This window comes from Mobula birostris, chromosome 15 (genome assembly GCF_030028105.1).
Source record: "Mobula birostris isolate sMobBir1 chromosome 15, sMobBir1.hap1, whole genome shotgun sequence".
Classification (NCBI taxonomy): domain Eukaryota; kingdom Metazoa; phylum Chordata; class Chondrichthyes; order Myliobatiformes; family Myliobatidae; genus Mobula; species Mobula birostris.
In genome coordinates this window covers 46,036,740-46,051,737 of record NC_092384.1, presented here as the reverse complement: position 1 = coordinate 46,051,737, position 14,998 = coordinate 46,036,740, and the positions used below count along the sequence as shown (strand labels likewise).

General features: G+C 43.0%; 1 protein-coding gene across 1 annotated transcript in view; it reads right to left on the bottom strand.

Annotated features, from left to right (window-relative positions):
* The window catches only part of tdrd12 (tudor domain containing 12), a 197,954-nt gene that overhangs the window by 129,597 nt on the left and 53,359 nt on the right, over positions 1-14,998 (bottom strand). Inside the window, exon 11 of the mRNA XM_072279710.1 lies at positions 487-567. Within this exon, the coding sequence (XP_072135811.1) occupies positions 487-567 (81 nt within the window). The remainder of the gene's footprint in view (positions 1-486; positions 568-14,998) is intronic.

Here is a 14,998-nt window from a genome sequence, read left to right as displayed (position 1 = left end):
CTCTCTCTCTCAAGGCCACAATTAAAAGTGTTATCAAAACAAAGTCAGAGTCCTCCCTCTCTTTTAATTGCCTCCTTGTTCATTAGACTGCTGAATTTTCTAGCAGTTTCTCACCTGCGTGACACAGAGCAGACTCAACAGACCAAATGACCTAATTTTGCTCCTATGTCTTATAGCATGTTTAATCTGCCTTTTTAAAATCACCGCAGAGGACAATTTTGACATTCTTGCAACTTAATATGTGGTTATTTTCAAAGTAGACTGCAGCAGTACTTTAGGAGCCAAAACCCCAATTAATTTTCCCTTCTCTAATTCTGTGGTACCAAACGTTCCTGTTGTGCTAATGCATTTATCTTGTAGCAAGGATAAAATCACGACTTGCAATTTAGAGCTCAGAACTCCTTAAGAGTCAAAAGAACATTCAAAATGAACTCTATTTTACAAGATTTTCAATAAAATTATATTACAATAGCAAATACTTAACTTGTAGATGCTGACTTTTCATCGCTCGTCTGAATTGATGTGGATGGGATCCGGCTTTTATACCTGTCATTACGGAGGTCAATCCTACAATGAAAAAAAAAGAACAAAATAACACAATGTACAAAATTATTCACTAAACTTGATGTGGAATATTTAAGGCAGCTTGGGTTTTTTTCATTTAGAAATGCTTAAAAGAATGAGAAACTTTATTGATAGGAAATGAGGAAAGCTAGTGGATCATACTCTGGAACAGAGAAGACAATCAGATTTGAAAGAGGTATTGAAAATTATTTGGAGTGTTGGAAGGGTAATCAACAGGTTATTGAGATATCAACTTGAGGCCAGTACCTTAGAAATCAGTACTAAGTAAAAAGTAAGAGTAGATTTTGTTTCCAAATGTAGGAAAACATTGAAAGTAAGAGAAGAAAACTAAAATGAATCATAGTTTTGAACAGAAAAATTCTGAATGACACAAAAACATAATTCCAGAATTCAGTTGTTTTTACAATAAAGTTTTTTACCTGGCTTTACAAACAGACACTTGTGCTGAATTTCTCATGATACTCCTCTCTGCGTATGTCTTAATGAAAAAAGGTCATCAAGGCACTCAGAGTAATAGAGCACAGAAACATACCCATTTGGCCCTTCTAGTCCGTGCCAATGTGCTTTTCTGTCTAGTCTTATCTACCTACACCAAGACCATAGCCCATCACACTTCTCTCATTTGTGTACCTACATATTGTCACTGAACCTGCATCTACCACCTTAGGTGGCAGCTTGCTCCTATGAGTGAAGTTTCCCCTCAGGTCACCCTTAAATATTTCACTTTTCATCCTTATCCTATGGCCTCCGGTTCTCGTTTCAGCCAACCTCAACAGAATAAACCTGCTTGCCCTTACCTTATTTATACCACTCATGATTTTGTATACCTCTATCCAATCTCCCCTCATTCTTCTATGCTCCAGGGAATAAAGACACAACTTAGACCATAAAACCATAAGATATAGGAGCAGAAGTAAGCCATTAACCCATCGAGTCTGCTCCGCCATTCAATCATGGGCTGATCCAATTCTTCCAGTTATCCCCACTCCCCTGCTTTCACCCCATACCCTTTGATGCCCTGGCTAATCATGAACCTACAGTGGCACCCCTGGTCAAAATTTCTGTTACTGTGAATAGCAAAGCGAGTAAAAGATGAACTGATTTCCAAAAGGCATAAAGTTAAAGATGACACATTTCTTTAATATTTTAACTTTTTTATTTCCATCTTTTACAGTTTCAAAATAACAAAAAAGGAAAAGGGCCCGAAACAAAAGTTTGGGCACCCTGCTTGGCAGTACTTAGTAACGCTCGCTTTGGCAAGTATCACGGCTTGTAAGCACTTTTTGTAGCCAGCTAAGAGTCTTTCAGTTCTTGTCTGGGGGATTTTCACCCATTCATTCTTGCAAAAGGCTTCTAGTTCTGTGAGATTCTTGGGCCGCCTTGCATGCACTGCTCTTTTGAGGTGTATCCACAGATCCTAGATGACGTTTAGGTCAGGGGTCTGTGAGGGCCATGGCAAAACCTTCAGCTTGCGCCTCGAGGTAGTCCATTGTGGATTTTGAGGTGCGTTTAGGTTCATTATCCTGTTTTCATCCTCTTTTCATCTTCGGCGTTTTTTTTTTTACAGACGGTGTGATGTTTGCTTCCACAATTTGCTGGCATGTGACCCCCCGCTTTTTGAACATTTGCTTTACGACACCTCGCTGCTACAAAAGACCTACATTAGTTACCTGTTTTTGCTAATAGAAGGTGTTTTCACTGATACGAAAAAAGACCGCGCGAAAAAAAGGCAGCGCGCACCCCGAGCAGCCAAGCTCCTCCCCCGGAACTGCATTCTAGCTGGCACTGCTTAAACGCATGCCTGTGAGTATCTGTGCCTTATGTCGATTTATTTTGAGCATTCGTTAGCAAGATGAGTTCTATGGTATCGGAAAAGCCTAAGAGAGCTTGTAAGGGTGTTACACTTAGTGTAAAATTAGACATAATTAAGCGTTTCGATCGTGGTGAACAAAGTAAAGACAAAGTGAGTTTGGCTTGAGGAAGTTGACGAATATGATGTTGAAAAGGTTTTGGCATGCCTTGACCAAGAAGTGATAGATGAAGAGCTGATGCAATTGGAAGAGGAAAGGATAACAATCGAAACCGAATGCAGTAGCGAATAGACCGAAAGTGAAGTCGTCCAGGAACTGAACGTGAAGCAACTGTGTGAGATTTTCACTGCAATTGACAACAATGATTGCAGAAAAGTACGACTGTAATTTTGAAAGGGTACATAGGTTTAGGGCATATTTGCAGGATGGTTTGAGTGCTTACAAAGAACTGTACAATAGAAAAATGCACGAGGCTAGCAGTCAAGCATACTGTCATTTTTCAAGCCTTCCACATCAGCCATAGCAGACCACAAACCTCGACCTCCGACATCGAGGCAGGCAGGCATAGAAGAAGATGACCTGCCTGCCCTGATGGAAACAGATGATGATGAGATGACACCCCAGCCTCCGACGACTCAGCCTAACACACCATCAGTGTGCTCGCTGTCTTCCAGATTCCAGTAGGTGATACTACACTGTACATATATTATTTCTACTTTATATAGGCTATGTATTTTTATGTGTTATTTGGTATGATTTGGCAGCTTCATAGCTTAAAGGTTACAGGAGAGAGTGTTTCTACCGAGAGCGCTTGCGCCGAGTGTTTCTGACGAGAGCGCTTGTGTGAGATTTTCACTACGGTGGACAGTGCAATAATTGCAGAAAAGAATTTCTACTTTATATAGGCTGTGTACTTATCATACAATTCCTGCTTTTACTATATGTTACTGTTATTTTAGGTTTTGTGTGTTATTTAGCATGATTTGGTAGGTTATTTTTTGGGTCTGCGAACGGTCACAAATTTTTCCCATATAAATAAATGGTAATTGCTTCTTCACTTTACAACATTCCAGCTTACAAATTGTTTCACAGGAACACTCTACCTTCGGATGGCGGGGGAAACCTGTATTTAATTGAATTCATTCTTCCCTCTACCAGTAAATGTTCCCCGTGCCACTGGCTGCAACACAAGCCCAAAGCATGATCGATCCACCCCTGTGCTTAACAGTTGGAGAGAAATTCTTTTCATGAAATTCTGCACCCTTTTTTCTCCAAACATACCTTTGCTCATTGCATCCAAAAAGTTCTATTCCAAAGGTTCAAAGGAACATCTAAGCAAGTCTGATTCATTTTGGAAACCAGTCCTGTGGGCTGATGAAGTTAAAATAGAACTTCTTGACCTCAAAAGAGCAGTACATGCAAGACGACCCAAGAATCTCACAGAACTAGAAGGCTTTTGCAAGGAAGAATGAGCAAAAATCCCCCAAACAAGAATTGAAAGACTCTTAGCTGGCTACAGAAAGCGTTTACAAGCTGTGATACTTGCCAAAGAGGGTGTTACTAAGTACTGACCATGCAGGATGCCTAAACTTTTGCTTCCGGCCCTTTTCCTTTTTTGTTATTTTGAAACTGTAGAAGATGGGAAAAAAAGTAATCTTGCTTAAAATATTAAAGAAATGTGTCATCTTTAACTTTATGCCTTTTGGAAATCAGGTCATCTTTTACTCAATTAGCTATTCACAGTAACAGAAATTTTGACTGAGGTGCCCAAACTTTTGCATGCCACTGTATCCATCTCTGCCTTAAATACACCAACGGATTGGCCTCCACAGTCACTCGTGACAACAAATTTAAATGGATGTCCTTCAATCCTGAAGTCGTGCTTTCTTGTCCTAGAATCTCCTACCATGGTATTAACTTTGCCAGATCTAATCTGTTCAGGCCTTTTAACATTCGGAATGTTTCTAAGAGATCCCCATTCATTCTCCTGAACTCCAGGGAATACAGCCCAAGAGCTGCCAGACATTCCTCATATGGTAACCTTTTTATTCCTGGAATCATTCTCGTGAATCTTCTCTAAACCCTCTCCAATGCAAGTATATCCTTTCTAAAATAAGGAGCCCAAAACTGCACACAATACTCCAAGTGTGGTCTCATGAGTGCCTTATAGAGCCTCAACATCACATCCACGCTCTTATATTCTATACTTCTAGAAATGAATGCCAACATTGCATTCGCCTTCTTCACAACCAACTCAACCTGGAGGTTAACCTCTAAGATATTTTGCACAATGACTCCCAAGTCCCTTTGCATCTCTGCATTTTGAATTCTCTTCCCATTTAAATAATATTCTGCCCATTTATTTCTTCCACCAAAGTGCATGACCATACACTTTCCAACATTGTAGTTCATTTGCCACTTCTTTGCCTATTTCCCTCAACTATCTAAGTCTCTCTGCAGCTCTCTGTTTCCTCAACACTACCTGCTCCTCCACCTATCTTTGTATCATTGGCAAACTTAGTCACAAATCCATTAATCTCATAGTCCAAATCACTGACATACATCGTAAACAACCGACCCCTATGGAACTCCACTGGTAACCGGCAGCCAGCCAGAATATGATCCCTTTATTCCCACTCTCTGTTTTCTGCCGACCAGCCAATGCTCCACCCATGCTAGTAATTTCCCTGTAATTCCATGGGTTCTTATCTGGCTAAGTAGCCTCATGTGCAGCACCTTGTCAAAGGCCTTCTGAAAATCCAAGTATACCACATCTACTACATCTCCTTTGTCTACCCTGCTTATAATTTCCTCTAAGAATTGCAGTAGGTTTGTCAGGCAGGATTTTCCTTTCAGGAAACCATGCTGGCTTTGGCCTATCTTGTCATGTGCCTCCAGGTACTCAGTCATCTCATCCCTAACAATTGATTCTAACAACTTCCAAACCACTGATGTCAGGCTAACAGGTCTGTAAGTTTCCTTTCAGCTGCCTCCCACCCTTCTTAAATGGCAGAGTAATTTTTGCAATTTTCCAGTCATCCGGTACAATGCCAGAATCTATTGATTCTTGAAAGATCATCGTTAATGCCTCTGCAATCTCTCCAGCTACTTCCTTCAGAACCCGAGGGTGCATTCTATCAGGTCCAGGAGATCTATCCACCCTCAGACTATTAAGTTTCCTGAGCACCTTCTCAAGTCATAATTTTCACTGCACAGACTTTACTTCCCTAACACTCTTGAATGTCCGGTATACTGCAGACATCTTCCACTGCCATCTTTGCATCTCTCATTACAATACCTCCAGTCATTTTGTATTGGTCCTATATCTACCCTCGACTCGCTTTCACCCTTGATATACTTTAAAAAAAAAGCTTTTAGTATCTTCTTTGATATTATTCATCCATTCACCATTACTCAGGTCCTCGTGTCTCAGCAACATCCTTGTAAATTTTCTCTGCACTCTTCAAAACTGAAGGTTGGTGAACAGAACTGCACACAGTGCTTCAAATTCAGCTTCACAAATGTCTCGTATAACTTCAAAATAACATCCCAATTCCTGTACCCAATATTCTGAATTATGAAGGCCAATGTTTCAAAAGGTCTCTTTATAACCTAATCTACCTGTGACGCCACTTTAAAGGATTTATGGATCTGTATTCCCAGATCCCTTTGTTCTACCACACTCCCCAGTTCCCTACCATTCATGGGTTTGTCCTGCCAAAGCACAACACCTCACATGTCTGTATTAACTTCCATCTGCCATTTTTCAGCACAATTTTTCAGCAGGTCTAGATCACACTGCAAGCTCTGATTGCCTCCTTCACTGTGCACTACTTTGCTGATCCAGTTTACTATATTGTCATTGAAATCATTAATAGATGATAAACAACAATGGACCTAGCACCTATTCCTGCAGAACAACACTAGTTGCAGGCCGCCAGACATAGAGACAACCATCTGCTACCACTCTCTGGCTTCTCCCACTAAGCCAATGCTGAATCCAATCTACTACTTCATCCTGAACACCAAACAACTTAACCTTCTGGACCATCCTGCCAGGCAGGAGAGATACATATCAAAGAAGTAGTATTCTAAAGGCAAGAAAACGCAACTGCAGCTGACAAGGGAAGTCAAAGTCAACATAAAAGCCAAAAGGAGGACATATAATACAGGAAAAATTAGTGGGATGTTAGAAGATTGGGAAGTTCTTAAAAACCAACAGGAGACAACTAAAAAGTCATAAAGGGAGAAAAAATAGAATATGAAGGTAAACTAGCCAATTATATTAAAGGATACCAAAGGTTTCTTCAGATATATAAAGAGTAAAAGAGAAGTGAGAGTAAAAATCAGACCACTAGAGATGTAGTACTAGGAGACAAGGAAATGGAGGAGAACTGAAGTAGTATTTTGCATCAGTCTTCACTATAGAAGACACTAACAGCATGAAAGTTCAAGAGTATCAGGGGGCAGAAGTGACTGATGTTGCCATTACTAGGAAGAAGGTAGTTGGGAAACCAGAAGGTCTGAAGTTTGATAAATCACCTGGACCAGATGGACTACGCCCTAAGGTTCTGAAAGGGGTGGCTGAACAGATTGTGGAGACATTATTAAAAATCTTTCAAGAATCAATATATTCTGGCATGGTTCTGGAAGATTAGAAAATTGCAAATATCACTCCACTCTTCAAGAAGGGAGAGAGCCAGAAGAAAGGAAATTGTAGGCCAATTAATTTGACCACAGTAGCTGTTAAGATGTTGGAGTCAATTATTATTAAGGATGTGGTTTTGGGGTAGTTGGAGGCACATGATAAAATAGGCCTCAGCCAACATGGTTTCTTCAGGGTAAAATCTTCCTTGACAAACCTGTTGGAATTCTTTGAACAAATAACAAGCAGGATAGAGAAAGAAAAATTGAGAAAATCTGTGGATGTTGTGTACAATCCTTGATTTGAGCAAATACTGTGTAAATATTGCCCATACACAATTGTCAGTTGGCAAGAAATAACAGATTGTACACCGCATAAAATTGTAAAGAAAGTACATTTACAAATTTCAGCTTTATTGAAGTTGGTATGAAAAAGAAAAAAATAAAATGGCCCTTTTCAGTTAACCCAGTCCAAATATGCACATAGAGTTGGAGCTTATCTTGAAGTTAGCATTTTACTCATATGCTGAAACCACGGTCTGTGTGAAAGCACACACCACATTCCAAACGTTGCTCGAAATCCATCTTGAATAAAAAGGATGCTCTCTAGGGAGTATTGGCCCTCCTCCTTGGAGGTATTCATCTGCACAAAGCACTCTGTGCAAGGGGGACGCTCCTTCCCATAGCATCCTCAGCCATCTTCCCTCCTGTCCTCTCCGCAACTCCCCACAAAGGACCCGTGAACCACACTGTCCATCACAAATCTCACTCTGCCCAGTTCTCTCTAGAACCTTCTCCCAATTCCACCACCCTGAATTGGCCAACACAAAATTCCTACGTTGAACATCATAGCCCCTTATCTTTTAGCTGAAACCAAACAGTCTATCAGCAGTATACACAGCTTTTACAGAACTGCTAAAACGAAATATCCACAGCATAACAGTAGAAATCTTAACCAGGGCATTACATATGTCAATGATTTGGATAAAGCAATTGATGGCTTTGTAGATGATACGAGGATAGGTGGAGGGGCAGGTAGTGTTGAAGAAGCAAGCAGGTTGCAGAAGGGCTTATACAGAAAAATGAGCAAAGAAGTGTCAGATGGAATACAGTGTCAGGAAGTGTACAGTCATGCACTTTGGTAGAAAAAAATAAAAGCACAGATTATTAACTGAATGGAGAGAAAATTCATAAATCGGAGGTACAAAGGGACTCAGGAGAACTTGTTCAGGATTCCCTAAAGGTTAATTTTCAGGCTGAATCTGTGGTGAGGAAGGCAAATGCAGTGCTAGCATTCATTTCGAGAGGACTGGAATATAAAAGCAAGGAGGTAACATTGGGGCTTTCAAAAACACTAGTGAGGCCTCACTTAGAGTACTGTGAGAAATTCTGGGCCCCTTCTTAAGAAAGGATGTGCTGACAAGGGGAGGGTTCAAAAGAAGTTCACAGAAATGATTGTGGGACTGAAAGGTTTATCACATGAGGACGTTTGATGTCTCTGGACCTGCACTCACTGGAATTCAGAAGAATGACAGGGGGGATCTCATTGAAACCCATCAAATGCTGAAAGATCTTGATAGAGTGAATATAAAGAGGGTGTTTCCTATGATGGTGGAGTCTAGGAGCAGACAGCACAGCCTTGGAATAGAGAGACATCCATTTAGAATGAAGACGAGGAGGAATTTCCTTCGCCAGAGAGGTGAATCTGTGAAATTTGTTGCCACAGACAACTGTGGAGGCCAAATCATTTGGTATATTTAAGGAACACACACAAACTGCTGGAAGAACTCAGCAGGCCAGGCAGCTTTTTGTGTGTGTTCCTCAGATTTCCAGCATCGGCATATTTAAGGCAGAGGTTGATAAGATTCTTGATTAGTCAAGGAAGGTTACAGGGAGAAGACAGGAGATTGGGATGGGGAGAGAGCCATGATAAAATGGCGCAGCAGACTCGATGAGCCAAATCGCCTAATTCTGCTCCTATATCTTATGGTCTTGTGCAGGACATTGTCAAAGTCATTGATAAAATTCATGTAGGCAACATCCACTGCCTTTCCTTCATCAATCTTTCTCAAAACCTCCTCAAGAAAACCAAGGATGGATATACATTATCTACCATGCACAAAGCCATGTTGACTATCGCTAATCAGGCTCCCTCGATCAAAATACTTGTATATACTGACCCTTACAATACCTTTCAATAATTAAACCATAACAGAAGTCAGGCTCACCGTATTATAAATTCCTGACTTACTTCTAGAGTCTTTCTTGAACAACGGTCCAACATTTGCTCTCCATCACCTCATTTGAGGCTAAAGACATTTTATATACAGTGTCTCTGGTAGGGCCCCCGCAATTTCTGCATTAGCCTTCCACAGGGTCTGAGGGGACACCTCGTCAGCCCTGGGATTTATTCAGCCTAATTTGCCTCAAGACAGCAAGCACCACATCTTTTGTAATCTGGATACAGATCATGATCTCACTTCTCCTTTGCCTCAGTTCTATAGATCCTGTAATCTGTCTCCCAAGTAAATACAGATGCAAAAATTCATTTAAGATCCCATCTCTTTTAGCTCCAAGCATAAATGACCACACTATTCTTCAAGATGAGCAATTTTACACTTTGCTTTTAATATATCTGGAATTCTCCTTCACCTTGTCCGCCAGACCAAACTCATGTACTCTTTTAGGCTTCCTGATTTTCCTCTTAAGTGTTCTCTTGCAATTCTTCTACTCCTCAGGTGCCTCATTTAATCCTAACTGCCTATATCTGACATGGAGCTCCTTCTTAACTGGAACCTCATTATCCCACAAAAAACAAGGTTTCATGCACTTTCCCATGCTCCAAGTTCATCTTATTTACAATACTCCTTGCATTGAAACTTATGCAACTCAAACCATACTCTGCCTTTCTATTCCCACCTTGTCATGTTGATTTAATATCTACTTACCCCACCTGCCTCGGCCACTCTGGTTCTTGTCCCCTGTAACTCTAGTTTAAACCCTTCTACTCCATGCCTGCCCTGAGCAGGCTGCTGGCAAGGATACTGGTCACCCCCTAGTTCAGGTGCAAACTGTCTCATTTGTATAGTTCCCATCTTCCCTAGAAGACAGCCTAATAACATAAAAACCTGTGTGACCCCTCCTGCATGATCTCCTTAGCCATATGTTAAACTGCATTATCTTCCCATTTGTGGCCTCACTGACATATGGCATGGATTCCAATCTGGAGGTCAACACTCTGGAAGGTCTGCACTTTAACTTGGCACTTAACTCCCCAAACTCAATTTTAAGGACCTTATCACCCTTCCTGCTTACATCATTGGTTCTGATGTGGACCATAACCTCTGGTTGCTCAGCTTAAGAATGATATGGACTTGATCCTCAATATCGCTGACCCTGGCACCTGGTGGGCAACATATCAGTTGGGAATCTTGTTCTCATCCACAGAATCTCCTGTCTGCCCCCCGAACAGTAAATCCCTTAACACTATTGTTCGACTATTCTCCTCCCTTCTCTTCTGAGTCACAGAACCAGACTCAGTACCAGGGATCTGACTGCTGTGATTTTCCTCTGCTTGATCACCACTCTCCCCCAACAATATCAAAAATTATATACTTGTTATTGAGGGGAGCAGCCATGGGGTATAAAGGACCAAACGGGAAGTAAAATTGATAATTTACCTTGTTAAAATGAAAAGAAATGGAGATAATAGACTGGATCATAGCTGATTGGATCCACTCATCTATGAGATCACTCACGCAACCCAACTCTCCCACTGTGCTAGCTCCTCAGATACACAATACATTTACACCACACAATTACCAACCTTGTAGTGTAGCATTTTTTCCAGGAATATTAGAGTATGTCACAGATGAGTGCGAGAGAAAGGTGGTCAGATGAGTTTCACATTCCTGCACTCTGCAGAATGCAGGTGCAAATATCTTGAGAACATCAAGTGCATACGAGAGTTGGCAACTTTCTGCAATACTATCAACACTATATTATATTCACAAAAATAACTCATTCTAACTTTTACATCATTAACTCTTAATGGTGCACACCTCTTCAATTTACAAAGCTATTTCTTCTATAGCAAATAGTCATAGTCATACTTTATTAATTCCGGGGGAAATTGGTTTTCGTTACAGTTGCTCCATAAATAATAAATAGTAATAGAACCATAAATAGTTGAATAGTAATATGTAAATTATGCCAGTAAATTATGAAATAAGTCCAGGACCAGCCTATTGGCTCAGGATGTCTGCCCTCCAAGGGAGGAGTTGTAAAGTTTGATGGCCACAGGCAGGAATGACTTCCTATGACGTTCAGTGCTGCATCTCGCTGGAATGAGTCTCTGGCTGAATGTACTCCTGTGTCCACCCAGTACATTATGTAGTGGATGGGAGACATTGACCAAGATGGCATGCAACTTAGACAGCATCCTCTTTTATGACACCACCATGAGAGAGTCCAGTTCCATCCCCACATCACTGGCCTTACGAATGAGTTTGTTGATTCTGTTGGTGTCTGCCACCCTCAGCCTGCTGCCCTAGCACACAACAGCAAACATGATAGCACTGGCCACCACAGACTCGTAGAACATCCTCAGCATTGTCCGGCAGATGTTAAAGGACCTCAGTCTCCTCAGGAGATAGCGACGGCTCTGACCCTTCTTGTAGACAGCCTCAGTGTTCTTTGACCAGTCCAGTTTATTGTCAATTCGTATCCCCAGGTATTTGTAATCCTCCACCATGTCCACACTGACCCCCTGGATGGAAACAGGGGTCAGCGGTACCTTAGCTCTCCTCAGGTCTACCACCAGCTCCTTAGTCTTTTTCACATTAAGCTGCAGATACTTCTGCTCACACCATGTGACAAAGTTTCCTACCCTAGCCCTGTACTCAGCCTCATCTCCCTTGCTGATGCATCCAACTATGGCAGAGTCATCAGAAAACTTCTGAAGATGACAAGACTCTGTGCAGTAGCTGAAGTCCGAGGTGTAAATGGTGAAGAGAAAGGGAGACAAGACAGTCCCCTGTGGAGCCCCAGTGCTGCTGATCACTCTGTTGGACACACAGTGTTGCAAGCACACGTACTGTGGTCTGCCAGTCAGGTAATCAAGAATCCATGACACCAGGAAAGCATCCACCTGCATCGCTGTCAGCTTCTCCCCCAGCAGAGCAGGGCCAATGGTGCTGAACGCACTGGAGAAGTCAAAAGGCATGACCCTCACAGTGCTCGCTGGCTTGTCCAGGTGGGCGCAGACACGGTTCAGCAGGAAGACGATGACATCCTCAACTCCTAGTCGGGGCTGGTAGGCGAACTGGAGGGGATCTAAGTGTGGCCTGACCATAGGCTGGAGCAGCTCCAGAACAAGTCTCTCCAGGGTCTTCATGATGTGGGAGGTCAATGCCACTGGTCTGTAGTCATTGAGGCCGCTGGGGCGTGGCGTCTTCGGCACAAGGACAACGCAGGACGTCTTCCACAATACAGGAACCCTCCAGAGCCTCAGGCTCAGGTTGAATACATGGTGAAGTACTCCACATAGCTGAGGGGCACAGGCTTTGAGCACCCTGGTACTGACACCATCTGGTCCTGCAGCCTCGCTTGGGTTGAGACGTTTCAGCTGTCTTCTCACCTGTAGAGCTGTGAAGCCCACCGTGGTGGTTTCGTGTGGGGAAGGGGTATAGACATGAGGGCAGGGTGGGGGACTGTGAGGAGGGGTAGGAGTGGAGAATGGAATATGTGTTGGTTGGGGGCCAACAGATGGCTCATGTGTGGGATGGACAGGGGCCACACTGTCAAATCTGTTAAAGAATAGGTTAACTTCATTGGCCCTGTCCACACTGCCTTCCGCTCCTCTGTTGCTAGTTTGCCGGAAACCAGTGATGGTCCTCATCCCCCTCCAGACCTCTCTCGTGTTGTTCTGCTGGAGTTTCCACTCAAGCTTCCTCCTGTACCTGTCTTTAGCATCCCTGATCCTGGCTTTCAGGTCACTGCCCTCAGCTCCTCCCTATTTCCATCTCTAAACGCCCTCTTTTTAGCGTTCAGGATGTCCTTAATGTCCTTTGTCACCCATGGCTTGTTATTTGAATAATGAAGGACAGTTCTTGTCAGAACATTGCAGTCCACACAGAAGTTGATGTGATCAATGATGCACTCTGTGAGCCCATCAATATCCTCTCTATGTGGCTCACAGAATGCCTGCCAGTCTGTCACCTCAAAACAACCCTGGAGCACCTTATAAGCCTCCTCTGACCATTTTCTCACTGTCCTCGAGGTTGCAGGTTTACTCTTCACCAGAGGCATGTAGCAGGGTTTTAGATGTACCAGGTTGTGATCTGACCTTCCCAGTGGGGGGAGGGGAGAGGAGCTGTATGCCTCCTTAACGTTAGCGTACATCAAATCCCGAGTCCTCTCCCCTCTGGTTGTACAGCTCACATACTGCGTGAAGTTGGGCAGTGTTCTAGCCATGGTAACCTGGCTGAAGTCACCCGAGATGGTAATGAGGGCACTCAGGTGCTGGGTTTGTAATCTGGCTATGACAGTGTAAATGATGTTACACGCCGACGACGGGTTGGCAGAGGGAGGGATGTACACAACAACCACAATTGCATGCGAGATTTCCCTTGGCAATAATATGGCCGGAGTCCAACAGCAAAAAGTTCAATATCCAGGCTACAGACCTGTTCCTTGATCGTAATATGCCCAGGATTGCACCATCTGTTATTTACCAGAACCGCCAGCCCCCCTCCTTTATGCTTACCGCTCTCAGTGCAATTCCGGTCAGCTCGAACGGTCTGGAAGCCCTCTATGGAAACGCTTTAATCGGTTATGTCCTCGTGCAGCCACGTCTCATTGAAGCACATGACACTGCTCTCACGAAATGTTCTCTGACTCCTGACAAGCACAGTCAGTTCGTCCATTTTATTCCCCAGTGATCTCACATTTCCCATGATAAGAGAGGGGAGACACGGCTTATAACTTCTCTTCTCCAAAAGCCTCTGTTGTCTCGACCCGGTCCTCTTCCCTCGCCTTTTTGATCCCCCTCTGCATCCTCTGTGTGTTTTAATGGCTCACTGTGCCAAAATGCTGATACAGGTTTCCCCCGCCATCTGAAGGTAGAGCGTTCCTATGAAACGGTTCGTAAGCCGGAATGTCGTAAAGCGAAGAAGCAATTACCATTTATTTATATGGGAAAATTTTGTGAGCGTTCACAGACCCAAAAAATAACCTACCAAGTCCTGCCAAATAACACATAAAACCTAAAATAACAGTAACATATAGTAAAAGCAAGAATGCTATGATAAATACACAGCCTATATAAAGTAGAAATACTTTCCCACAATCATTGCTGGCACTGTTCTCTGTAGCGAAAATCTCACGCAAGCGCTCTCAGCAGAAAACCTCACGCAAGCGCTGTTGGCAGAAACACTCTCTACAGTAACCTTTAAGCTATGAAGCTGCCAAATCATACCAAATAACACATAAAAATACACAGCCAATATAAAGTAGAAATAATGTATGTACAGTGTAGTATCACTTACGGGAATCTGGAAGACAGCTTGCCGAGCACCCTGATAACGGTGTGTTAGACTGAGTCGTCGGAGTTTGGGTGGTGCAGTGGCCCCCACCCTCCGGGCAGAGAACTAATACCGATCCGTGAAGCATGCGGGGGTGCAGCAGTGGCCGGGAGGCACACAGCACATCTTTAAGAAAAAGGCCGAAATAAACATGCTAATTAATTAGGTGCCGCCTGGCACGTAATTGTCGGCCCAGATCAGAGGCGATGCAACCGGCAATCACCTCTGATCTGGGCCGACATTTACATGTTGGGCAGCACCTAATTAATTAGCATGTTTATTTCGGCTTTTTTCTTAAAGATGTGCTGTGTGCCTCTAGGCTACTGCTGCATTCTTCGCGGATCGGTATCTGTCCGCGGCCCAGGGTTTGGGGTG